This window comes from Ovis aries, chromosome 4 (assembly GCF_016772045.2).
Source record: "Ovis aries strain OAR_USU_Benz2616 breed Rambouillet chromosome 4, ARS-UI_Ramb_v3.0, whole genome shotgun sequence".
NCBI lineage: Eukaryota > Metazoa > Chordata > Mammalia > Artiodactyla > Bovidae > Ovis > Ovis aries.
This window is the reverse complement of record NC_056057.1, coordinates 103,917,001-103,944,137: the sequence shown is the minus strand read 5'-3', so window position 1 is coordinate 103,944,137 and position 27,137 is coordinate 103,917,001. Positions and strand designations below refer to the sequence as shown.

The following is a 27,137-nucleotide window of genomic DNA, read 5'->3' as shown; positions in this document are numbered from 1 at the left end:
CAAGTGAAGTCACAGATGTAGTGTGTGCATGTGTGTATAAAGAGATTTTTTTCACTGAAAAAATATGAAAAAAAATCACTGAAAAGTATAATTCTTATCAAAGGAATGTCCAGTTAATCCATATTTTGCCAGTGTCAGCAAAGCTAGTGTATGCTTTTGTGCAGATAGCTTAGAAAAAAACAAAGCTGTGCGGAGCACTGACACATAGACACACAGACAGACAGATGAGGTGGAAGATGACTTTGTGATCTTGTTGTGGTTCCACAGGCCCCATATGTGTTCTCGTCACCCCTTCCTTGGGTTCCAGACTCAGAGCAAAGGCAGTTGCTCTTCCCGTCAGTCCGTCTGCCAGTTTCTGCTTATCGCTCTGAGCAGACATCCGCATCAGACCTTGCCCTCTCTGGGATGCTCCAGCCTTCCTCCCTGTCCAGCTCTGCAGGGCCCTTCCTGGTTCCCCAGTGGCCCACTCTCCTTGCACACGTGGCAGCCCAGGGATTAGCCAGTGGGGCCAACTGCACGTTCATTCTTTCTGTCTTTAATGAAGTGTGTATAGGCCCTTGTTAAATTAAGTTCAGGGGCTTCTTTATTGGACTACTTTCCCTTGCACGATTTCTCTGCAGTTATATCTTTGCATTCTGGTGGTGGGAGGCTGAGTTGTTGGTTGGGAGGTGGATGGAGAGCATCAGATGCCAGTTTGCCTCTGATCTTCCCTCCTGTTTTCCTGTGTTTGCCGTGGTTTTTCAGACACATGTGCTCGGACATCAGGAGTATTCATCACCGCTGTTCCAGGTGCCAAGGACTTCAGGCCGGGAGCCCTCAGCTCCTCCCGGGAACCTCCCTCACAGGGGGCTGTCGGGTGCTGGATTGGCCTACCCCACCAGTTCCACGGAAGACCTCCAGCCCAGCCACTCCTCAGCCTCTCTCATCAAAGCGATCCGCGAGGAGCTCCTCCGGCTCTCGCAAAAGCAGACCGCCGTGCAGAACTTCCACAGCTGATCAGCCTCGCCTTGCACATTTGCCAAGTATCCGCTTCCTGTGGAAGCAAGACTAAAAGGAAGTCAACTGAGCAGGTGTTTTAAGAGGAGGAGCATCTCTGGGGCGAGGGGCCCAACTAAGGGAACAGGTTGCAATTTTAGAAGATGCCCCAAGTCACGTGACAGCCCATGATGCTTTTCATACGTTGGCAGTTTTGTGACCACCTGGATTCAGTTGAAATTTATGTACTTTTGGCCAAAAGCCAGCAGCACTTCACAAAAGACCAACCACAACTCTAAGCTAATGAAATTCCTAAGTTAGTCTCTTTTTTTTTTTTTTTTAAGGTGAAAGATGAAAATGTGTAGATGGTGTAGGGATTAAAGGAACCTAGTATTTCCGTGGGAAGATGTGACTCAGACTGGTTTGTACGATGAACCTGCTGCTTTGTTTTCTGAGAAAAAGAGTTTTGAAGACATTTTATTAACTGCTTGATTTTCACCCTCGTTTTCCTCCTTAGGAACTTCTTTTAATAGTAATATTAACAACAGGAATACTAAGACTGTTTGGGAATTTAAAAAGCTACTAGTGAGAAACCAAATGATAGATTGTAGAGCCTGATGATTCAAAAAGAAGCCATCAACTGCATTTTCCTTCTTCTGGTGCTACAGCTCCAAGAGCCCCTTCACCTTGTCCGTGAAATGCAACTTTGGCTTTCTCAATGGAAGAACATGTGGAAGGTTTCATCTTGTTCTAGAAAGAGGGGGGAAAAAGCCTCTCCACATAGGAAAAGCTTAATAGTTATTTGGTTATTCAAAATACATATCAAAGTTTAGATTTACACTCTTTAATTGTATTTGCCATTTGTTGATTGGCAGAGGTAACTGCCTATTGCATTTCATTTGAGTACATATCTTCATCAAGGCCAGTCCTATAGAATGAGGCTTTGAGGAGGTCCCGACGAATCCTGGCACTTTGCTGATACGTTGCTCCCAACTTTGAATGAGGAATCTTACATAAGCAAAAATGCTTTGTCACAGTTCCTAGGACCACCGAATGGTTGGTTATTTGTGAATGCATCGGTGGTAATCGCGTTCCCTGTGTTCGAGACCTGGAAATGAGTTCTTTTGAGCCTCTTTGTAATGAGCCAAGAAAGGAAAGAGGAGCTTTGAGACCATGGGGGAGAAAGAGTTACTCCTAATTTCTGATTTTGTTGTGTATAACTGTGCTGAGTGACTGTTAACACCACCTTTGGGCCTGACAGAGGGGTCCTCTCACTTGAGATTGCCTCCTGAAGGGACTATTTCTCCACTTCCCGAAGTGGAGTGAGGACTAGAGGAACAAGGGCTGTTCTGTTTTCTGGGACCTGAGTGAAACGAAGAAGAGCAGATGCAGATAACACTTCGCCATGAATCCTTTTTTATTAGCTCAATTAATATCTTTAATTAAACAACAGATAACACAGGCAGAATCTGGGGCTCTGACTAATCGAAATGTCTGTATCTGTGTCAAATTTTAAGAATCTCGAAGCAGCTAAAATAGGCCCCCAAAGTGTAACCACTGGGCTCCAGTGTTATGTTTCTGCCCTTCCTGCATTAAGTCTGTTGTGTAGACTCGTCTCACAATCCAGGGAGAGTCAGTTCTGTTAAAATGGAGGCATGTTTTATCTTTATGCCTCTGAAACAGGAGAGGTACAGAAGGATGTCTGTTGAGAATATGAAATAAAGTAATGGGAGCTCCTTTTCAGGGACCCTTCCTGGGCTCCAAAGAGCAAGGGAGAGAGGCCCCTCATGTGGGCTTGATCTCTTACCTGTCAGTCTTGATTTAATACCTGACTTGCCCAGAGTGGAGGGGTCTCTTTGCCTGTTGTTCAGGATCCTGAATGGGTAAGGAAGAATTTCAGAGATTCATGCAAATTTTTATTTCGGACACCTTTTGGTGAATTCAGCTGATAGCCCCACCCCTCCCATCCTGCTCAGTGTCCTAAGTGTTCACACTTGGAGTGTACAAATGTGGTTACCTCCTTAGCACGTGGCAGAAATGGACCTCTGTTTTAAATGGGGCTGCGACAGCAGTTTTGATGCCTTTCAAACTAGCATAAGGGGATTCTGTCTCTATTTTTCTTCTTAGAAGGGATACACTTTTAAACCAACGTCAAGACCAAAGATGACGTGTAATAGACAAACGGTGGTATGTGGTGGGTGTGAGCAGACCAGTGAGATCCCCAGCACTCTTGCGTTGGTTGTAAAGCACACTCAGTTTGCACTCAGTTTTACCGTCAACTGACCCAGAACATACCAGCTGTCGTGGGAACACCACCCCGAGTGGGGCTTCAGACACTCAGTGAATGGAATCTACTTAAATGAGAGGTCCTCATGGCAGTTGTGTGGCTTTGGAACACTGCAAAATGAAAACTGAGATTTTATGTCTGTTCTTTTTTTTTCTGATTTCAAAAGTTTTCATGGTAATAGCAAGAGCTATCTATTTGAGTCAGAGTTTTAGAGGAGACTGTTTGGAGAAATGATCATTTTCAGATTCTGCGCAGTCACTACCTGGCTGTGTCAGGCCGCTTGTCTGAGCCTCATTCTTCCCATCAGCCACATGAGAATGGGCCTCCCCGGCCCTGGATTTCTCATTGCAAGGATCAGGTGTGGTCATATGGGCAGACATCCCTTGAGGAGGGAGCACAACACAGTGAGAACGTGGGCTGTCTGTGTGATGGTGCTGGGATGGATGTCTGATCTGCTGTGACCTCCCAGTGAGGGAGTTCACGTGGAGGAAACCAGAGCAATGCCAGAGGCCCCGTGGGACTCCACTTCCTCCCTCCCAATTTGCTTTCAGTTCACTTCCTTCACCATTAACTTTCAATTCTCATGCATTGTTCAGATTTTCTGCTGTTTCTGGCACCAAACACGAGCTCTGCCTTCTGAGATCTTAGGATCTGAATCAGACAACACCCTCGGGTGTAAAAGATGGAAGAGATGGAAAAACAACATGGTTTAAACATCAGTAAAATGCAGCGAAGTACACAAGTACATTGGAAGGAGGAATGGAACTTACACGTTTGGAAACAGTGGGATCTTGGGGAGAACTCAACATCAGAAGCCACGGAAGTCAAGAGCTTCCCAGGCACATGGTGAGATGGTATGGGAAGAGCTGAGAGTGGGCCTGGGGAAGGATGGAGAAAGTGGTGAAGCTACTGTTGAAAATAACCTTGAACCTGGTCTCCAATATGGAGACCGAATCCCTAACTGCACCTTCGAAGGAGTTTTGTAAAGAGGAAGAAGTGATGCTCTGAGGAAATGTCTGCAGGAACCCAACAAGAAAATGACCAGGCCTGGGCGGAAGGTCTGTGGAGGAACACGTCTGTTCTGGAGGGGACGGGAGAGTCCCAGAACTGCCAGAGGGCCAGTGTCAAGTGTGAAAGACGTCCGCCGAGGTCTGCTAAGAGCAGATCTCAAGGGTCTGTCATTCAGCCACATTTAATCCTTTGTGGAGCATAATGGGTTATAAGTAAATATATTTGACTTTACAGCTACCTACACCTTTTCCTCCAAATTGTATTTAATTTCAGAGCATCTTTTCATTTTGGTCGTATGTGGCTTTTGAGCTGCAGACTAAGCCAGTTTCTGCCAACCACAGTTTTTCAGGGCATGAGGCCTGCGATGCAGGACACAGGTGAAGGGACGCCTGGAGGCTGCAGGCTGAAACAGGTAATTCTGTGCTTTACGAGCCTCCCATTGAACTGTGTACAGGGTCAGTGTTCACTGTGTTTGCACAACTTAGTGCTCCAGTGACCAAACCAATCACTCGGACGCAGATTGGCATTTGTAGTTAATTCAGGAGTTAATCATTAAATACATCTCTCTCTCTGCCTTTCATATGAGATTCCTAGACATGAATGAATTTGCTGATTGGAAGGAGAGCTGGTGAAAGGTTCTGGGTGGGTGGGGAGGGGTACCACACACGCGTTAGCTGTAGATGTTTTAGCCATTTCATTTCTACCTCCAGAGCAGGTCCCCAAAGCCAGACTCCAGAGCCCACCTAACCCACCTTTGTTCCAGGCAGGAGCATGAGGAAGTCCACTTCTGCACCTGCAAGTAGGCCATTTGAACACAAAGCACGTTTTTATGGGATGGTAACCTGAACTTCATTTTTACATTTAATCCAACACCGTCATGGATATTCTTACAACAGGTGAGAGAGGTTTCCATCAACAGCTGCTGTAACACACTCATACACTGTATTAGGCTTACACTTGTTACCTAGTGAACAGGGAGTGTGTGCATTTCAGGTTTCTTTTGATACCCTTGGAGGTGATTTGCGGTGTTTAAGACTCCTTTCTCTAATTTTATGAAAAAGACTTGAAAACCGAATCCTCACGGTAGGATCCTAATTCCATGCTGTGTGTGTAACAGTACACTTGAAAATTTATCTTAACACGCCAGCAGCGTTGACATTTAGCAAAAGAGTATCAAATGCCTTGGAAACATGAAACAAAGTTGGGAACCAGCAAGCAAGTGAAAGAAGGACGGAATGTCACCCTCTGAGACACCCTTCTCGAAATTGCTTTCCCACAGGGTAGGTCATCATGCAGACTCTTTGCTTTTCCTTCTTTCTCCGGGTTTTTCTGCTCTGGGGCCACTTCACATTTAAAGAAAGAGTGGATAAGTAGAAGGGACAAAGAGAAAAATTGAAATGATTTGGGGTCTCACAGTCCCTGATTCCACGGATTCTTTCTGGACAACTTGGAACATCATGAATGCCCCTTCTCATGTCCACCAGGTTTCCAGCGTTCATCACTTGACTCCTTGAGTGTGCAAGGTCGGAGTAGTGCTGGGTCAGCTTCTAGCCAGGCTCCCCGTACTGTTCCTCCTGCAAATGTGGGGAAGGATGGGGGGGGGCGGTGCCCTAGGGGAACAGAGGCAAATCAGTGGGCTCGGTTGCTCTAAGCAGCAGAGGGTTAATTTCAGAAAAGGGGAGTAGAAACTCTGCACTTTGCCCTCCTCCAGGGCATGGTCTAGGGAGTGGGGGGTGGGGGGGTGGGGTGAATTGCACCCTTCCAGGAAAGGCTGTCAAACCGAGCGCTCTGAGGTACCCGCTGGCCACTTCCGACTTTGTCAAGGTCCATGTTCTTCTGAGTTCCTGCACTCTCATTCCTAGATTATGAGTGTTAATGTACGAAAAAATGCAGAGTAAATTGAGGCCACTCCTGGCATCAATCCTGCAACTTTGAACTTGACAATCATGGTTTGCTGGTCTCAAACGGGCCCTTAAATTTCAGTATGGGTAAATGATTTAGTAATCAAGCTCTCTCTTTGCTGGTTGTTTCTTCTCTTCAATTAGCTGCACTGTTTTCTAATGTGCTGTAGAGTTTTTGAAATAATTTATGCAAGTGTTTGGTTTCCATGTTTACAATTTATACAGCTTTCCTAGCATTTTAAATGGAAATGTCAATAAATGCTCTGAATTGGTGTCAAGTGACATTTTCTGTTTATTTCCTTCGCAACATGATAGTTCTCTCATGTGCAAAATGTGAAAGTTGAATGCAGTGTTTTTTGTTCTCTGATTTTTGTGTCCGTCGTGAGAACACCTGATGCTTTCATTTTCCAAGGAATTAAGTTGAAAGTAGTCTATTCAGTGCATGGAATTTGCAGAGTTGTCACGCAAGGGGGTTGGCGCCACTCCTTTCAACTCACTGTTTTGCTTTACAGGCTCTCCACTAATCAAATTGATGCTTCCACTAAGAGCAGATTCATTTTGGAATTAAAAGATTAGGACTATAATCTAGAAAGATAACTGAGAAGATCCTCTTCTGTGCAAACTTGTAATAGGATAAACCTGGAGTTGTTTACGAAACTCAAGAAAACAAAAACCCCTTGAAACTGAGAAAAGCAAGAGGAATTGCAAAACACAGAGGAACTCGGCAAAGGAATGGAATGTGGAAGCCTGGATAGGATTCTGGACAACAGAAAAGGTTATCAGTGGGAAAAGGATGAAATCTAAGTACAGCCTACCGTGCAGTTAGCAGTATTCCACAGAGGTTCCTTTATTGATTTTGCTAATTTTAGTATTAGGAGAAGCTATGGAAAAGGTATACAGAAACACTGTTTTTGCAGTTTTTCTCTAAAGTTAATTGAAATTTTCAAAACTAATGTGGTACAGATAAAGCCCAAAGGTCCTCACAGAGACTATTAAGAGCCTGCCCTGGGCATCGATGACCCAGAACTTGCCTCGCTTCTCAAGGCAGTCAGCTCCTGGTGAAGTGGAAACCACAGTTAATGATTCCAAGTCTTGGCAGAAAATAAGGCTTCATGACGGAGAGTTCACAGGATCAACCAAAAGGAGAATTTGAGCCTAAAAATTGGAGGGAGTAGTCCACTATGAAGAAAGTTTACAGAGCTTAAAAAAAAACTAGTAAACAGAAAGACAGGATATCAGGAAAGTTTAAGCACACTGACAAAACTGAAAATCCATGAAAGAAAAAGAGATTAAAAAAATACATATATACACACTGGTAAGATATGCCAATATTTTAGACATACCTGAAGAAATGTGATAGTTTTAAGATACTTTTATGTTCTCTTTTGATCAATATTGAGTTGGATTGAAAGTTGCTCAGTCTTTGCAACCCCATGGACTATATACAGTCCATGGAATTCTCCAGGTCAGAATACTGGAATGCGTAGCCTATTCCTTCTCCAGCAGATCTTCCTGACCCAGGAATCGAATCGGGGTCTCCTGCTGTGCAGGTGGATTCTTTACCAACTGAGCTATCAGGAAAGCCCTGATATTCTTCAGATTAAAACCAGGGGACTGCCTAGCACACGCTGTTCCCCTAAGAGATTTCACATGCTCTGATTGTAAAAAGGTTCAAAATAGTAGAACAGGGAATTAGGAGAAGCAGCTAAGGCTTAGGAGAAAGGTCAGGCTGGTCCCATGCCCAGACCCTGACCACTAGGTTGACATAAATGTGGATTTTAACCAAATTGGCATTTTTTCTCCCTCTTTCTCCTCTTCCGTGTTGCGCCTGCCAAGCTCAGCTTCAGATAAGAAGAAAACGAGAAGCAAAAACAAATAAGAGATCCTTGGGCCAGGGCCTGGGTTGTGATTAATGAAATATTTATATTGTTGAGTTGCATACTATTTATCTAGTAACATTCTTCCTCTAAAGATCTCCCTCTCCTTCCTTGCTGGACCTTCCTGGGGGAGTAATTGGAGGTGGTATGTGTTTGATCTCTCTGGTGTTGGGAGACTGGAACAATTATAGTCAGAAATCTTAGTAGCCCACATTCATGTAGTTAAACTACTGTTTGTCATACTTGTGCCAAAGGATAGAATTACAGAAGTGTGGAACACAGAACATATTTGGACAACTCCTACTTGTTGTTGTTTTAGAGTAACTGGCTCATAGGTGGTTACATCAGTACCCTGAAAATACTCATTAGTTTCAGTATTTAGATTTTGATTTTGTGATGTGATTATATCCCTGAAATCAGTGGTTTCTTTCATTTCAGTTCAGTCGCTCAGTTGTGTCTGACTCTTTGCGACCCTATGGATTGCAGCACACCAGGCCTCCCTGTCCATCGCCAACTCCTAGAGTGTACTCAAACCCATGTCCATTGAGTTGGTGATGCCATCTAACCATCTCATCCTCTGTCGTCCCCTTGTCCTCCTGCCTTCAATCTTTGCCAGCATCAGGGGCTTTTCCAATGAGTCAGTTCTTTGCATCAGGTAAGTATTGGAGTTTCAACTTCAGCATCAGTCCTGCCAATGAGTATTCAGGACTGATTTCCTTTAGGAAGGACTGGTTGGATCTTTTTGCAGTCCAAGGGCCTCTCAAGATCTTCTCCAACACCACAGTTTAAAAACATCAATTCTTCGGCACTCAGCTCTTTTTATAGTCCAACTCTCACATCCATACATGACCACTGGAAAAACCATAGCCTTGACTAGATGGACCTTTGTTGGCAAAGTAACATCTCTGCTTTTTAATATGCTGTCTAGGTTGGTCATAACTTTTCTTCCAAGAAGCAAGTGTCTTTTAATTTCATGGCTGCAGTCACCATCTACAGTGATTTTGGAGCCCCCCAAAATAAAGTCTATCACTGTTTGCATTGTTTTCCCATCTATTTGCCATGAAGTGATGGGACCAGATGCCATGATCTTAGTTTTCTGAATGTTGAGCTTTAAGCCAACTTTTTCACTATCCTCTTTCACTTGTATCAAGAGGCTCTTTAGTTCGCTTTCTGCCATAAGGGTGGTGTCATCTGCATATTTGAGGTTATTGATATTTCACCTGGCAGTCTTGATTCCAGCTTGTGCTTCATGCAGCCCAGCATTTCTCATGATGTTTCTTTCATTTAGCATTTTACAATTCTGAGATTTTTCTAAAGAAAACATCAGTATGAAGAGTTTTTTGTTTGTTTTGTTTAAGAATGACTTAAAAGCTCAAATGGAGTTGCTGCATTTTAGTACAAATGTTGGTCTTTTTCCCCTAAAGTAGTTCTGCACTGCCCCTGTTTTTGAAGAACAGTAGATACGTTCTGCTTTTAGAAGAAGTGAGAAGTAGCTATTCCCTTTAGAAATTCCTAAAGCTGTGTGTGTGGGGATCGGTGGTGGGGGTTGGGAGTGGGTTCTGGTGGGGGAGCCAGGGAAAGAAAGAAATCATGGCCTGGATTTGAAGTCAAGAACCAGCAGGTGTTTTGAATGTTGTTTTACTTTTATATTTCCCTGATACTGTTCTTTCTGGATTCTTTGCAAGACAGATATGATACACAAGTTACGAGTAAAGTTCTTAAAAAAAAAAAGATGTAATTAATCAAGTTTAAATCAGAACATCATATTACTGCAGGTAGCCCATTAACCCCAATCTTTTTCATTTTATCTTTTCTGGACAAAATGCAGGTTAGCAAAAAAGGAAATAGAAACCAATATAACTTCACCATTAGAGATACTGCAGTCAAAAAAATCTTTTTTTAAATTTTAATAAATCTAATTTAATCTTGTTTGGTGATTGGGACTGATCAGGGTGATTTGCTTTCTAATTGATCTTCTAATAAGCTATTGATTTGGTTTCCAAAGTATGCAAGGGCTGGAGGAGGATCAGAAAGAGGGCAGAAGCATTAGAATTGGTGCAGGGTATAAACTGAAAAGAAGGGTGGGATGTGTGCCTGGGGACCTTCCACTGCTGGAGGAAAATGGCACTATCACCTTGAGAACCTCATCCCTTGTGGCTAATTCTGCGGCTGCCTCTGGGGAGCACTGCCTGATTGACCTCCTGACACATTTTGTGGAATTTTGCAGGAACTTCAGTGCTTGTAGCTGAGATAGAGGACCTCATGGACAGGGAGGCCTGTTCAGAAAGCAATATCCCATTTCTCGCCTTGGTTTTAAGGTAACTCAAAAACTCTGCCTTCTGCACATAAACTGCTTTGGGGGGACTCTGGTGATAAGTGTCTGCCTCAGTGTCTTTCTCTTCACTGGCTAACTGGGCACAGACATCAACTTTCCATAACACATTTCCTCCCAGACTGCCTACCTCTCTCCCCCCAACCCACTGATGGATGAACCAAGAGTAACATGTCTAGTATTTCTGTAGGATCAAAAATTGCTTTTGCCTATGACAGAGTCCTCCGTGTCTCAACCCCTTTCTGGATAATTAAGGTTTCTGTCTTCTGAGGTTACTGGCCCCTGGACCTCAGAAGTTAAAGAGTTTGTATGCTCTTTCCATCAATGGGTTCAGAGTGACTTACTGAATTTGAGATGCCTCAACATGTAGAAGGATGGTATTGTGACAAATGGCAAGCAGAATTACAAATGAAGTTGACAGGCTAAAACACAAGAATGTTAACAGAATTTCATTTATTCCTATAAAATTTAAAGTTCTACTCCCAGGTTTAAAAAATCTATAATATGCATATATGATAAAGGGAATATGGTCTAACAGGATTTTATGGGAAAAGATTTGAGGATGTTAACTGACACTCTAGGGAGCGTTAGGGGCACTGGAGATGTTTGGGGAGCAACCCTGACTTAGACATTATAAACAGTAACATGTTGCCCTGTAAGAATTTCTGTCTCCCAGGTTGGCTACATGAAGAATTCAGGCACCCTATTTTGAAAGAAATGCTCATGAATTGGATGGGAAGACTAGGAGGAAGGGAGCCAGAATGTAAGGACTGGAAACCACCTCCTTTGAGAAAGAAACCGAGAAGCTAAATGTTTGCCCTGAGGAGTGAAGGCCTGTAGGAGACAAAGCTATCTTCACATTTTCAAAGTGGCATCATGAGAAAGAGAATTGGCTTGCTTTACATATTTGATTGTATTCTGGAAGACATAACTATCAACCCAAGAAAGTCGGTCTTGGCCCAGTTAAAAGAAAGAACTTAGCAATGATTTCAGTAGGTCAGCACAGAAAAGCCATCTCTAGAATTTCTTCCCGTTGGCCTCTCGTGAGGACCTTCTTCCATGGCACTAAGCCTGTCCCCTCATGACCTCCAACAGAAGGACTGTATCTCTGAGCATTGAGTCCTCCCTTTCCACTCAGTTCTTTTCCAAGATGCTCATGGGGCAGCGAGGAAGAAGGGGAGGCTCTGGACAGCTGGAACGAAGATGATGCTATGGATAGGACTGAACAGAAGCAGCTCCGGCTCTTCCCAGAGTCAGTACGGCAAGGGGACGCCCATCTCCCTGCTTCATTGTGCTTAGTTATGCCATAAAATGAAGGAATGGCAAGATGTTGTTTAGTATGTCTTGAAAACGTAGCTGTGAATAAAGTTGAGTGGCTTAAAGAGTCGCTTCTATAGTTAGAACATGGCGTGTTATGTGTATATGAAAGTGAACAATTTCAACTCCAACATTGAGAATCTCATGGAACGGCAAATAAATTTGCTGAAAACTGACCCGTCTGATAATACTGTAGCTACCTGAGTGCACTCATTAAATAAACATTGATCGAGTACCAGCTCTGTGATAGGTACTGTTATAAGCACCAGGAACTTGGAATACACTGGGGAATAAGACCAATTTCATGCTCCAGTAAACACCATGGAGGCCATCAGTCTCTGGAGTGCTGGTGAAAGAAGTTAGCTTGGACACAGAGTGAAATAGGACTAGGAGGGGGAATGGAGAGAAGGGAGAATTCAGACAGCTCTTTTCAGGCACTTTGCTGAGAAGGGAAGAAAAGGAAAGGGACGGTAACTGGAAGACAGGGCTGTAGGGTGAGTGATGTAAGGTTGCCAAATACAGGGAATCCGATTAAGTTGAATTTCAGACAAATAGGAAGGCTTTGTTCCCAGTTTTTAGTATGTCAAATATTGCATGACGCTGCAGTCCATGGGGTCGCAAAGAGTTGGACACAACTGAGGGACTCAACTGAAATATTCCATGAGACAGACACACTAATAATGTTACTTGTTTGCCTGACACTGAAATTTACCTAGGCATCTGTGTTTTTACTTGCTAAACATGGCAACCTTAAAATTAATAGATACTAGACATGTTGTGATGGGGGGGGAGTCTTCTCTTGAAGACAAGAGAATAAAGTGAGGAGGCTGGGATTCAGTGGATAATGGGGGAGTAGGAATATTATGGGGGAGTACGAATATTATTCTGCAAGAGGGGAAACAGAACACAGCCCAGATTCAGGTCCGTCTGTAGAGAGGCAAAAACTGACAACCTTTCTGCTTTGGAGGAAAAATTGATTTCAAATGAGTAGGTTACCGTTTCTTTAGATTTATTAGCTTAGGATTTTGTAATAGGCAGCAAAAATATTATTTCACAGTCAGAGAAGTCAAGTTGCTCAGTTGTGTGCGACTCTGCGAATTTTCCAGGCAAGAGGACTGGAGTGGATTGCCGTTTCCTTCTCCAGGGGATCTCCCCGACCCGGGGATTGAACCCAGGTCTCCTGCATTGAAGGCAGACGTTTTATCCTCTGTGCCACCAGAGAAGCCCAAAGATTGTCTAATTTTGTGCTTTTTATAAGATGAGCTCTGCTTCATTTTCCATGGCTTGAAAGATACATTCAAATTAATAGTGTTTGTTACTTGGGGTATCATGGGCTCCCCATGTGGCCCAGTGGTAAAGAATCCAACTGCCAGCAGACACGCAAGAGAAATGGGTTCAATCCCTGGGTTGGGAAGATCCCCTGGAGTAGGAAACGGCAACCCACTCCAGTATTCTTGTCTGGGAAATCCCTTGGACAGAGAAGCCTGGAGGGCTACAGCCCAGTGGTTTGCAAAGAGTCAGACACAACTATGGACACGTACAATGGCTGCGTGACTGGGAGCTATTTCTTTTAAATTTTTTATAGCCCAGAATATAGTCCTTCTTGGTGAATATTTTGAGTTTGAGGAGAATGTGTAATCTGTTGTGGTTGGGTGAAGTAGTCTATGAATGTCAATTATATTCAGTTGATTGATGGGGCTCTTCTGTTCAACTATGTCCTTACTGATATTTTCTGCCTGCTGGGTTTGTCAGTTGCTGATAGAAGGGTATCAAAGTCTCTAGCCATAATAGTGGATTTATCTGTTTCTCTCTGCAGTTCTATCAGTTTTTGCCTCATGTATTTTGTTGCTCTGTTGTTAGGAGTATGCACAGTAAGAATTGTTATATCTTCTTGGAAAATTGGCCTCTTTATCTTTTTGTAGTGCTTCTCTTTATCCCTGATAAATTTCTTTCTCTGAATTCTGCTCTGAAATTAACATAACTGTACCAACTTTCTTTTTATTAGTGTTAGCATGGCATATCTTTCTCCATCCCTTCACATTTAATCTATGTGTTTATATTTAAAGTGGGTTTCTTATAGACAACATGTAGTTCAGTCTTTTTTTTCTGTGCATTCTGATATTCTTGTAATTGGTTTTTTTAGACCACTCACATTTAAAGTGATTATGACATGTTTGCTATTTTCATTCATTGACTTGTTCATTTCTGGTTTTTTTTTTTTTTTGTCTTCTGCTCTTTTAATACCTTCTTTGCTTTTATGAGCATTTAGGGCTTCCCTTGTGGCTCAGTTGGTAAAGAATCTGCCGGCAATGCGGGAGACCTGGGTTCGATTGCTGGGTTGGGAAGATCCCCTGGAGAAGGGAAAGGCTACCCACTCCAGTATTCTGGCATGGAGAATTCCATGGACTGTATAGTCTATGGGGTCACAAAAAGTCATACACGACTGAGTGACTTTCACTCACTCACTCGCTCACTATATCATTCCATTTCTCTCCTCTCTTAACATTTCAGTTTTACTTCTATTTTTACTTTCTTAAGCAATTGCCGTAGAGTTTGCTATACACGTTTATGACTAGCCCAAGTCCACTTGCAAATACTATACTGCTTCACAGGTGATACAAATACCTTGTAACAGAGTTTCAAGTTAACAGAGTTTCAACTTTACATGTTGCATTGCTTGATGGTCAATTAAATACATACACATGTGCTCCCCAGACATACCTGTTCTCCTGTATAGTGTTGCCCAAGGTTACTGTGGGGGCTTCCCAGGTGGCACAGTGGTAAAGAATCTGTCTGCCAATGCAGGAGACACAAGAGATTCGGGTTTGATCTCTGGATTGAGAAGATCCTCTAGAGAAGGAAATGACAACCCACTGTAGTGTTCTTGCCTGGAAAATTTGATGGACAGAGGAGCCTGGCGAGCTACAGTGCACGGAGTCAGATATGACTCAGAATCAGATATGGCTGGGCCCATATGCGTGGGTGCAGGGGCATGCACCCATGCACGCACACACAGACAGACACACACAGACACACAGACACACACACAGACAGACACACACAGACACACACACACACGCTTGCCTGCAGCCTATTCAAATGGCTCTCAATTTTGGATGAAATTCCTTCCAGGCTTTTCCCTATGCTTCTTACTTTACATAGCTGAGGGACATAGCATATATATAGCATATAATATCTATCCTGTTTTCTTTTTCAGCAGTATCTCATGTCACTAAAGACCTGTGTTTAGACCTGTCTAAATAGATATATTTTTTCCAACTTCTTTATAATTCATTATCTTATAGCTTGCCTATATCTGAGTTAACTTCTTCACTAAAAACATTTTTCCTTTAGTAACTTGATTACATTTTTTTCTTTGTAAACTTTTGTGGTTTGCACTCCTGTTTCCTTTAACACTTCAAGGAAGGAATTCCTGGTTCCTTCACCATTCTTGCCCAAGTCTGAAAAGTGTGATTAGTTCTGGAGGTGGAACTTGGAGATCAGGGTGTCAGCATCGTGGGGTGAGGCACCCCTTCTGGGTTGCTGACCTCTCACTGTGCCCTCACCTGGTGAAAGGGCACTGTGTTCTTCTGCATGACACTCCTGTCTGTGATCTACCGTGATTTTAACCATGTCCCCGGTGGTTAACATTTGGTTGTTTCTAATGTTTTGCTCTTGTGAAAAATACTGTGATAAATATCTTTGTGTATAAATTGTTTAATTTTCAGATTCTTTCCTTAGAATAAATTCCTAGAGGTGAAATTACTGAGGTGAATAATCTGAATAGATTTAAAAAGTCGTATTCCATATCATCAATTATTTTTTAGAATTCCTGGGCCAATTTATATCCTCCAGGTCCACCTTGAGAATACATCTCATTGTATCCTCACCAGCATTGAGTAATAAAGTATTTTTTTGTATACTTAATATTTTATAATTTGACCAATAAAAGAGTTTCCACATACTTTTCATAGTTATCATTTTATATCTGTATAATATCCCATAGTTGTATTACCTTTCCTTGACCTTTTTCTTTGCTATTTAGTATTCTTTTCTGAATAGGTTACATTATCTTCAATAGTGAATACTGGAAACAACTATTACTTTTCCAGATTATTTCCTAAGGATTTTTCCCTTTGAATTAATTTGCTTTCAATATACATGGAATTTAAGGGACTCTTTCATAGTGTGATGAACATAATTTTCTGGAAGTCGTCAAGCAGACAAGTCATCTTTCTCAAGGTGTAATTAAATGTGTGTGTGATGGGGATGGGGGTGGGGGGAGGGGCAGGGATGGGCAGAGAAGGAGATGGAATCTCTTGGCTTCTAAGTTCCCTTCCAGTTCTGTGACTCACTACATTGTCCCCGCATCCCAGGCAGTCTTGCTGATGAAGATTTAAAGCAAAGAATTCCAAGCCTGGAGGGGACCAGATTTATTATCATTATTTTTTTTTGCCCACGCCACACAGCATGTGGGATCTTAGTTTTCTGACTAAAGATTTAGCTCACACCCCGTGCATTGGAAGTGCCAAGTCTTAACCATGGACCTCTGGGGAGGTCCCTAGATTTATGAATATTTTTAACCCAAGCTGAGCTGCTTAGACTGATATGGCTTGGGTCAACTCACATTATCTCCCTGGATTTCACTGAAATCCCTCAGATGCCTGTAAAAGTAATGTATGTAGATAACATTGAATGTTAAACTGAACATCTCTGGGCAAAAAAATTTTAAATATTACCATGTTGTATACCTTAAATATATAAAATTTTTGTCAATTATAATGGACAGAAGCCTGGCGGGCTGCAGTCCATGGGGTCACAAAGAGTTGGACATGACTGAGTGACTAACACTTTCACTCACAAAACTGAAAAAAGCAAAAAATGTTCTCATCCTCAGACCGTTGTGGAAGTCTGATTTGCTCTACATGCAAATTGCTCCCATCACACAGGTCTTATCCACCAGACTCCCTGCCACCTCCCACCCCACCTCCAGCCCCACTCCTGGGGTTCTTCAAAGGGGATTGCCCTTGGAAAGCTGGAGGTAAGAAGTTTGGTTCTATTGAGTTGGCAGCCTTCCACGTGACTTCATCCAGAGACGGGCTAGAAGGCTGACATCTCTGAATGCAAACTGGAGATGTTATGGTACTCTGGAAGGTTCTTTTTACCCCCTGGAACATTTAACTCTTGCAGTGGTGTATCATCTGTGGGATTATTTTAAAATATTAAAAAATAATTCTTAAAATTATGAAAACCCCCTGCCTCCCTGACATTTCCATTGAAGTGTTCTATAGAACCTGAAATATCCTTGGCATAAGCCCTGTAGGTTACTATGTCCGAGGTTTTCTCATTATCTTAGCATGGAACACAGCTGTCATCCAGCCTCGTGGCCCACTCTGTTGTTTCTTCTCACTGGTGGGATGGACTTTCAGAACTGACCAGTAGAAGCTGCATTTTGATTCCTTTCTGGGAAAAACACGCTGAGATATCATCATAGTTCCAAAAAGATCCATCAGGGTTGCTCTCTTAATAAGACAGCTTCTCTGCATTTCCTCCAACCTGGCACAACCCTGGCGTATCTGAAGGTGAGAAATCTGCCCTGGAGCCAGGAATAATCGGGCAGAAATATTTATTTTTCAATTCAGCTAAAAATGCACACTTGCCCAAAATTTCATTTATAGTGTGTGTGCTCAGCTGTGTCTGATTCTTTTGTGACCCACGGACTGTAGCCTGCTAGGCTCCTCTGTCCATGGAATTCTCCAGACATGAATACTGGAGTGGGTTGCCATGCCTGTTCCAGGGGATCTTCATGACCCAGGGATCAAACCCGCGTCCCCTGCAGTGGCGGGCAGATACTTCACCCCTGAGCCATCTGGGAAGCCAGAATTTCACTTATAAGTAACCTTAAAAAAATCACATTGAAAAGAAAAATGCTGATGGAAATCAATAGCAATGCTATCTTCAGATTCAAGATAAAATTGAATTGAATAAATTGAATTCAGCATGTAACAATGGGAATGTTATGTGTATTATTCTTGAGTGAGGCGTGGAAATGATGGATATCTATTCTGGAACAGGGAGATAGATAGAAAGAAACAATGAAAAGTCAATTTCAGTTTCTGGGACAACTGAATGAAATAACTGTATGCTGATTAAAAAGCAAGTTATCCTGTATTACTTTAATTAAAAGTGTGTTTCTCCTGTGACACAGTGTTACTGTAGCTGGCAGTATTTGCCCAGGGAAATACATTCACGAACCCATAAAGGGAACTTCTGAGGATTTCGGTGGCAGTGTGGTGTGGAGCTGGGCTCTGGAGGCAGTCCAAGGGTCCATTCTGGGAATGCGGAAGTGAGCTGAGATTGCTCATTGATAGAACCCTGTGTAGCAGCAAGACGCTCTGGTCTTACTGACATAGAAGAGCACATAGGTCTTAAAACAATCACCAGTGTGTGAACAAAGTAAGAGGCAGGATGAGATCTAGCTTATTCAAAGTACCTACACTTGTAATAGTACTTTATATTTTGCAGGAGCCCGTATAGGTGCTATAGGGTTGCCTTCAGTTCAGTTCAGTTCAGTTGCTCAGTCGTGTCTGACTTTTTGTGACCCTATGAATCACAGCACGCCAGCCTCCCTGTCCATCATCATCTCCCAGAGTTCACTCAAACTCATGTCCATCGAGTCGGTGATGCCATCCAGCCATCTCATCCTCTGTCCTCCCCTTTTCCTCCTGCCCCCAGTCCCTCCCAGCATCAGGGTCTTGAAACAGGAGAATAAGAGGCAGATGGGGGTAAAAGTGAATACAGAGTAAAATGAAGACAGGCTGGACTGACCATTGACTGTCTACCATACATTTCCCCCCAATTAAATAAGTGAGCACAGTTCTCTTAAGAGAAAACAAATACTTAACAATTTTGATTTATTCAGTGATCCTAAGAATGGACGTGATAAACTAATTTAGGCATTGAAGTTTGGTGCTAGTGCATAAGACACAGAAGTTACCTTCCTCTAAGTAGCTTTCTGTTCAAGATTGTACATTCAAGGATATTTAATTTGATGCATAAAAAACCACCCTTCTCTGGAGTGAATACTAAGATTCTCCCAGATACTTGTAAATCTGCTTTTAAAAATAGACTCTTGCTTTTTGGACCTTTAGGTTTGGAGCCAACCTGAGTTGAAGGTACACAGATTTCCCATAGATCCCTGCCTCCACAACACAGCGCTTCCCCGGCTCTCAGCATCTCCCACCAGAACGATACATTTGTGACAGAGCCTACATTGACACAGCATTATCACCTGAAGTCCACGGTTTATATTAGCATTCACTCCTGGTGTACATTCTACGGTTTTGGACAAGTGTATAATGACATGTATCCTCCGTTGTTGCCTCATACAGAATAGTTTTACTGCCCTAAAAATCCCCCGTGAGCAGCCCCTTCATCCCTTCCCATCTCCAACCACTGGTCCTTTTTTATTTTACTGTCTCTATAGTTTTGCCTTTTCCAGAATGTCACATAGTTGTAATCATTTAGTATGTAGCCTTTTCAGACTGAATTCCTTCACTTGCTAATGTGCATTTAAGTTTCCTCTATGTCTTTGCATGACTTGATAACTTGTCAGTTTTTAAAAGAATATTTGGGAACTCATGTACACCTGTGGTGGATTCATGTCAATGTATGGCAAAACCAATACAGTATTGTAAAGTAAAAAAATAAAATTTAAATAAAAAAAGATAAAAAAAGAATATTTGATTTCATCATCTCCAAAGTATAATTATTCCCTATATTGCATATATTGCTTATAACCATACAAAATTTGAGAAAGAAGCTAATTGCTCAACCAGTGAAACCAGAAATATTTGTTTACTCTTCCAGAATCAGTTTAGCTCTTATTCCTTCTTGGTAGGAATGAACTTGTCACAGAAGAAATGTGATGAATGCATTTGTGGGCCTGTCTGCTTTACGCGGGGAGGAAGAATGGCTCCTTTGACTGTGGAAACTGCATAACTGCATGTTTATAGTCCACCAGACAGTGTCGCCATCTGTGCAGTGGCTGTTTTCATCACTGGCACTGTATCAGCCTGGCCAAAAAAAAAAAAAAAAAAAATCAAGTTTTTCTTTTTTTTTTTAACTTTAGCCTTTTCAGTAGTTTGTTTTGTTTTGTTTCTTTCGCCATGCTGGGTGGCACGCAGAGTCTTAGTTCTCCAACCAGGAATTGAACCCACGGCCCCTGCAGTGGAAGTTCAAAGTCCTAACCACTAGACTCCCAGGGAATTCCCATTTCAGTACAGTTCAAAGAATGCATTTCCAAATGTGCTATAAAGCAAGGGTGTTTTGTAGCCAGACAAGCATGTAATTGAAGCCAAGTATTACATCTTATGTGTCATTTCTTTTTTTCTCAGGTTTCAGCATAGAGGTTTAGAACACCTCTGCAAATTTTCAGTTCAGTTCAGTTCAGTTCAGTTCAGTCGCTCAGTCGTGTCCAACTCTTTGCAACCCCATGAACTGCACCACGCCAGGCCTCCCTGTCCATCACCAACTCCCGGAGTTCACTCAGACTCGCGTCCATCGAGTCCATGATGCCAACCAGCCATCTCATCCTCGGTCGTCCCCTTCTCCTCCTGCCCCCAATCCCTCCCAGCATCAGAGTCTTTTCCAATGAGTCAACTCTTCACGTGAGGTGGCCAAAGTACTGGAGGTTCAGCTTTAGCATCATTCCTTCCAAAGAACACCCAGGCCTGATCTCCTTTAGAATGGACTGGTTGGGTCTCCTTGCAGTCCATGGGACTCTCAAGAGTCTTTTCCAACACCACAGTTCAAAAGCATCAATTCTTCGGCCCTCAGCCTTCTTCACAGTCCAACTCTCACATACATATATGACTACTAGAAAAAACATAGCCTTGACTAGATGGACCTTTGTTGGCAAAGTAATGTCTCTGCTTTTGAATATGCCATCTAGGTTGGTCATAACTTTCCTTCCAAGGAGTAAGCGTCTTTTAATTTCATGACTGCAATCACCATCTGCAGTGATTTTGGAGCCCTCCAAAATAAAGTCTGACAGTTTCCACTGTTTCCACATCTATTTCCCACGAAGTGATGGGACCAGATGCCATGATCTTCGTTTTCTGAATGTTGAGCTTTAAGCCAACTTTTTCACTCTCCTCTTTTACCTTCATCAAGAGGCTTTTTAGTTCCTTTTCACTTTCTGCCATAAGGGTGGTGTCATCTGCATATCTGAGGTTATTGATATTTCTCCCGGCAATCTTGATTCCAGCTTGTGCTTCTTCCAGCCCAGCATTTCTCATGATGTGCTCTGCATAGAAGTTAAATAAGCAGGGTGACAATATACAGCCTTGATGAACTCCTTTTCCTATTTGGAACCAATCTGTTGTTCCATGTCCAGTTCTAACTGTTGCTTTCTGACCTGCATATAGGTTTCTTGAGGCAGTTTAGGTGGTCTGGTATTCCCATCTCTTTCAGAATTTTCCACAGTTGATTGTGATCCACACAGTCAAAGGCTTTGGCATAGTCAATAAAGCAGAAATAGATGTTTTTCTGGAACTCTCTTGCTTTTTCCATGATCCAGCGGATGTTGGCAATTTGATCTCTAGTTCTTCTGCCTTTTCTAAAACCAGCTTGAACATCTGGAAGTTCACAGTTCACGTATTGCTGAAGCCTGGCTTGGAGAAGTTTGAGCATGACTTTACTAGCATGTGAGATGAGTACAATCGTGTGGTAGTTTGAGCATTCTTTTGCATTGCCTTTCTTTGGGATTGGAATGAAAACTGCATTTTTCATTGCAATGAAAAATGCAAATTTTAAAAGGTGCCTATTCCTCAAGGAAACCTGGGTAAGTGGATGTGAATAATCTGAACTACACTGGAAGAGCTTTCCAGTGGGCAGCAGCCTCCGCCCCATACTTGCTCTCACGCTCATGCGCACTCCAGGCCCCAGGCACCCTGCCTTGGGTTCCCAAGCATTCTGCGTTCCTCTCCCTAGGACCATTCAGAGTCAGGTGGGGAGGGGGAGGACCTCGCGTGGCAGTGTCAGGCAATAGGTAGGGAGTGGACCAGTGAGGGAAGTGGGCTCAAGGACCGTAGTTGTGGCCAGAACAAGGCAACACTGTGTGTGTGCTCTCCTGAGTGTGTGCACAGCCTTGCGTGCAGTGTGGGTTTATTAGAGGGGCTTTCTAGAAGGGGGCCTCCTGCCACCCCAGGACTGACATGAGAGCCCTCAAGTCCTGCATTCCGCACCCCTGGCTTCCCCCAGCTCTCAAACAGTAAGTCTGGCTGCAATGGTGCTTTCATGCTGTGCACCGTTTGTGTGTGACCCTGGGGCTGGCATCTCTCACTTCCAGGTGTCGCATCTTCCGAGGCAGCATCTCCACCCTCTTGACCTGTTCTTGGACAGGTAGTGTGTGGTGTGGAGAGGAGAGCCATCCTGGGCTGTGAAGAGGTCCTTCTTTAGGTTCACAGCGAAATTGTCACCACGGGTGACTCACTCCGTGTGCCCACAGCTTGAAGCTCCATAGGAAACCATCCTGCCTAATCTGTTCACATTCAATGCTTCATTGCAAACCGTGGGCACCAGACTCCCCTTGATTTCAAGTTGAAGCTGCTCTTTTTTCAAAAAGCCATACTCTTTGTATTAGTTTGCTGTGGTTGCTCTAAGAAAGTACTGCAGACTGGGTGGCTGAGACCAAGAGGGATGCACGGCCTCACTGTTCTGGAGGCTGAACACCTGAGAGCAAGGTGGTCGTTCCTTCTGAGGGGCGTGGAGGGCCTCTTCCCACCCCTCTCCCTGCCTCTGGCAGTTGCTGATGACCTTTAGAAATTCTTGGCTTGTGAATACATCACCCTGACCTCTGCCTTCATTACATGCATCTTCCCTGTGTGTGGTGTGCGTGTGTCTGTATTGAAAATCTCCTTTTTGCATAAGGACACATCAAATTAGAGACCCAGTTGAAGTCTGTTCCAGGGTAGCCTTATCTTAATTCGTTACAATTGCAATGACCCTATTTCCGAATAAGTTCACATTCCAAAGTCCTGGGGGTTACAATTCCAACATGAGTTTTGGGGGACACATGGAATACTCAGCCCATAATAATCTCTCTCAATAGCTTGCTTCATTTTGACCTGGTAATAGGAATCTCCCAGATAAAAAGATCTCCTTCAAGATGCAAAGAACAAGACAAATATTTCAACAAAGAGGTCAATAAATCATCACTGTGGAAATAAACAAAGACCACCAAACTAAGAACAAGAAAATACTATTTATTCTGGGAGTCAGCCACCATCATTTATGTTTGGTAGAGACTCAGATGCGGGCAGGGGCGTGGGAAGGGGCGTGGGAAGGCTTGATGGTGAAAGGAGGGAGGCTTCAGATATTCAGGTGTGCTCCCCAAGAGACTGTAGGCCTGTGATGACTGCTGATGGACTGAGGAGGAGTGGGGCATTCTGTATGACTGGTCAGGGGGCAGATATTTGGCTTTCTGTGCTTGATCTTAAACTATCTGAAGCTGTCCATTATTAACCAAACCCTGACTGTCTGAGCCAGTTGCTGTGGAGGTGGTTTGATTTCCTGGATTAGTTGCTGAGGCTAGTGGGTTGGCTTCCTGGACTGGTTACTGTAGATTGTAGGGTTGAAGTTCTGTTTTTATATATGATCTGGCCCTTGTCCATTTGTATGTTGAATCTCTTATCACAGAATCAGCTTTTGGGGTAGGTCTGCCAGGTACTTGTTTCCACAAATGACTTAATTATGTATAGTTATAAACTTATGAAAACAGTAATTTAAAATTTTCCCGACCTTGAAACCTCAAATTTCCCCAAGAGCCTCTTTCTTTGTCTTCATAGCTCTCTCGCTTCACTGTGGTGGTTTGCACAGGCCACGCTCCTGGGTCTCCTCTGATGCACTAACTCATCAGATGTTTATGGAGTTTTTGCTGTGCACCCGGCTCTGGGCCAGTGGAAGGAATCAGAGGTGAAAGACAGTTTCTGCCTTCAGAGAGACCAGTGAGAGAGGCAGGCAGGTAGATACTATCATCCACAGTGCTCAGTTGTCCAAGATAAATAGAGCCAGATGCTAAGAGGGTGAAGACAGATTTTCATAAGAACTACTGCAACAGAGAAGAGAGTCTAGGATAAAACTGTACAGATGTGACTGGGAGTTTTATGGGGAAATGAGGGAGCAGAGGTGGGTGAGGGGGGTCAGTAGAGTCAGGGAATTAAGAAATTATAGAGTTGGTGAGTGTGAATGCTGATCAGGTCAGCTCTGCTTGCTCTCTGGCATTGAAGCCAGGGTTCTGTTCCCCCAGGGAGGCGGGGGACAGAGGCCCTATCCTTCCTGATGATTAAATTTTAAAGGAATGGCTTTCAGGTTTTGAAGTGTAGGAGATACAGATGGATGGATGGATAGACAGCATCAATATAGAGACATCTCAATAGAGATATTGATCTAGATAGAGACATTTAGAAGGGACAGAGGAAGAATTCACAACTAAGCCCTTTTTAATAAATGCTCTAAGTATGGTCAGGGCCTCTTGTCAGGCACTGGCTGGAAGAAACAGCAGGTTCTCTGGCAGCCTTGAGCTTTCTCAGACAGGCACTTTAAAGGGGGCTATGCATTGGAGAAGGAAATGGCAACCCGCTCCAGTGTTCTCGACTGGAGAATCCCAGGGACGGTGGAGCCTCATGGGCTGCCGTCTATGGGGTCACATAGAGTCGGACACAACTGAAGTGACTTAGCAGCAGCAGCAGCAGGGCCATCCTAGGGATGCAATCTTGAGCTGTTAGAAACTAGGTTAGTGTTTGATCAAGTCTTTAATATGGGGGGATGCGTTGGATAAAGTTATTTATGTCGAGAGTCTGTAGTTTGTATAGACCAAGTTGAGGCCTAGTTGAGAAGAAGGCTCAAAGAAGTTTGGTCAAGGAGAGTGTGTGTGTGTGTGTTTAATTTTTATTTTGACTGTGCTGAGTCTTTGTTGCTGCATTCAGGTTTTGTCTAATTGCGGAAAGCTACTCTTCATTGCAGTGCATGGGCTTCTAATTGCAGTGGTTTTTCTTGTTGCAGAGCCCAGGCTTTGGAGTGTGCATGAGCTCAGTAGTTGCAGTTCGAAGGCTTAGTTGCCCCGGGTCATGTGGAATCTTACTGGAGCAGGCATCGAACCTATGTCCCCTGCACTGGCAGGAGGATTCTTTTTATATATGTATAATTTATTTGTTTTTAATTGGAGGATATTTCCTTTACATTCTTGTGCTGGTTTCCACTATACATCAACGTGAATCAGCCATAGGTATACATATGTCCCCTCCCTCTTGAACCTCCATCCCACCCCTCGAGGTTGTCACAGAGCACCAGGGTGAGCTCCCTGCATCATACAGCGAGTCTCCTCTGGCTATCTGTTTTACATATTGTAGCGTATATGTTTCAATGCTACTCTCTCAATTTGTCCGACATCCCCAGTGTCTCCTCAAGTCTGTTCTCCATGTCTTTTTGTCTCTCTATTGCTGCCCTACAAATAGATTAACCAGTACCATTTTTCTAGATTCCATATATATGCATTAATATATGATATTTGTTTTTCTCTTTGTGACTCAACTTTCTGTATGACGGACTCTAAGTTCATTCCCCTCACTAGAGTTGACTCAAATTTGTTCCTTTTTATGGCTGAGTAATATTCCATTGTATATGTGTACCACAGCTTCTTTATTCATTCAGCTGTTGATGGACATCTAGGTTGCTTCCATGTCCTGGCTATTGTAAATAGTGCTGTGGTGAACACTGGGTTATATGTGTCTTTTAAAATTGTGGTTTTCTCAGGGTATGTGCCCAGTAGTGGGATTGCTGTGTCATATGGCAGTTTTATTCCTAGTTTTTAAAGAAATCTCCATACTGTTCTTCATAGTGGCTGTACCAATTTACATTCCCACCAACAGTGTGGGAAGGTTCCCTTTTCTCCCTTAAGGGGAGAGAAAGTCTTTGTCACAGTGCTGCCCTGGAGGTGAGCGCAGGCCACTGAGGGAGGTTATACATGTGTGCATGTATATGTGTGTGTATATGTGTGTGTGTTGAGAGAGGAGAGGATAACTTGACTTGGAAGACCAATCCCGATAAACCCAATAAATCCAATCAGCAGAGGGAGAAGGGAGGGAAGAGCAAGAGCAGGTCCCGGTTTATGGGACCTGAAATGTACATAATTAGAGTGCCCTCATCACAGCAGATGGTGATTGCAGCCATGAAATTAAAAGACGCTTACTCCTTGAAAGGAAAGTTATGACCAACCTAGATAGCATATTCAAAAGCAGAGATATTACTTTGCCAGCTAAGGTCTGTCTAGTCAAGGCTATGGTTTTTCTAGTAGTCATGTATGGATGTGAGAGTTGGACTGTGAAGAAGGCTGAGCACTGAAGAATTGATGCTTTTGAACTGTGGTGTTGGAGAAGACTCTTGAGAGTCCCTTGGACTGCAAAGAGATCCAACCAGTCCATTCTGAAGGAGATCAGGCCTGGGTGTTCTTTGGAAGGAATGATGCTAAAGCTGAAACTCCAGTACTTCGGCCACCTCATGCAAAGAGTTGACTCATTGGAAAAGACTGATACTGAGAGGGATTGGGGGCAGGAGGAGAAGGGGACGACCGAGGATGAGATGGCTGGATGGCATCACTGACTTGATGGACATGAGTCTGAATGAACTCCGGGAGTTGGTGATGGACAGGGAGGCCTGGTGTGCTGCGATTCATGGGGTCGCAAAGAGTCAGACACAACTGAGCGACTGAACTGAACTTCTAAAAAAAGATACAAAATAAGAAATACAAAACTAGATAGATGGTCTTGGAGAGGGGCAAACAAGAAAGAGGACCAGAAATTAAATCTTTTGTTGTTGTTCAATTGCTAAGTTGTGTTCAACTCTTTGTGACCCCATGAACTGCAGCACACCAGCCTTTCCTGTCCTTCACTATCTCCTGCAGTTTGCTCAGACTCATGCTCATTGAGTCGGTGATGCCATCCAACCATCTCATCCTCTGCCACCCCCTTCTCCTCTTGCCCTCCATCTTTCCCAGAATCAGGGTCTTTTCCAATGAGTCGGCTCTTCACATCAGGTGGCCAAAATATTGGAGCTTCAGCTTCAGCAGTTTGATTTCCTTTAGAATTGACTGGCTTGATCTTCTTGCTGTCTAAGGGACTCTCAAAAGTCTTCTCCAGCACCATAGTTCAAAAGCATCAGTTCTTTGGTGCTCAGCCTCCATAATGGTCCAACTTTCACATCTACCCATGACTACTGGAAAAACTATAGCTTTAACTAGACGGACCTTTGTCAGCGAAATGATATCTCTGCTTTTTAATAGGCTGTCTAGGCTTGTCATAGTTTTTCTTCCGGGGAGCAAGCATCTTTTAATTTTGTGGCTGCAGTCACTGTCCACAGTGATTTTGGAGCCCAAGAAA

At 43.3% G+C, this 27,137-nt stretch overlaps 1 protein-coding gene across 2 annotated transcripts in view; it reads left to right on the top strand.

Moving 5' to 3' along the window:
- Positions 1–6,452, top strand: part of KIAA1549 (KIAA1549 ortholog) — a 125,860-nt gene extending 119,408 nt beyond the window's left edge. For both annotated transcript variants that reach the window (XM_004008294.6, XM_042248890.1), the window contains exon 20: positions 745–6,452. In XM_004008294.6, the coding sequence (XP_004008343.3) occupies positions 745–996 (252 nt within the window). In that variant the 3' untranslated portion in view covers positions 997–6,452. The remainder of the gene's footprint in view (positions 1–744) is intronic.
- The last annotated feature ends 20,685 nt before the right edge of the window (positions 6,453–27,137 follow it).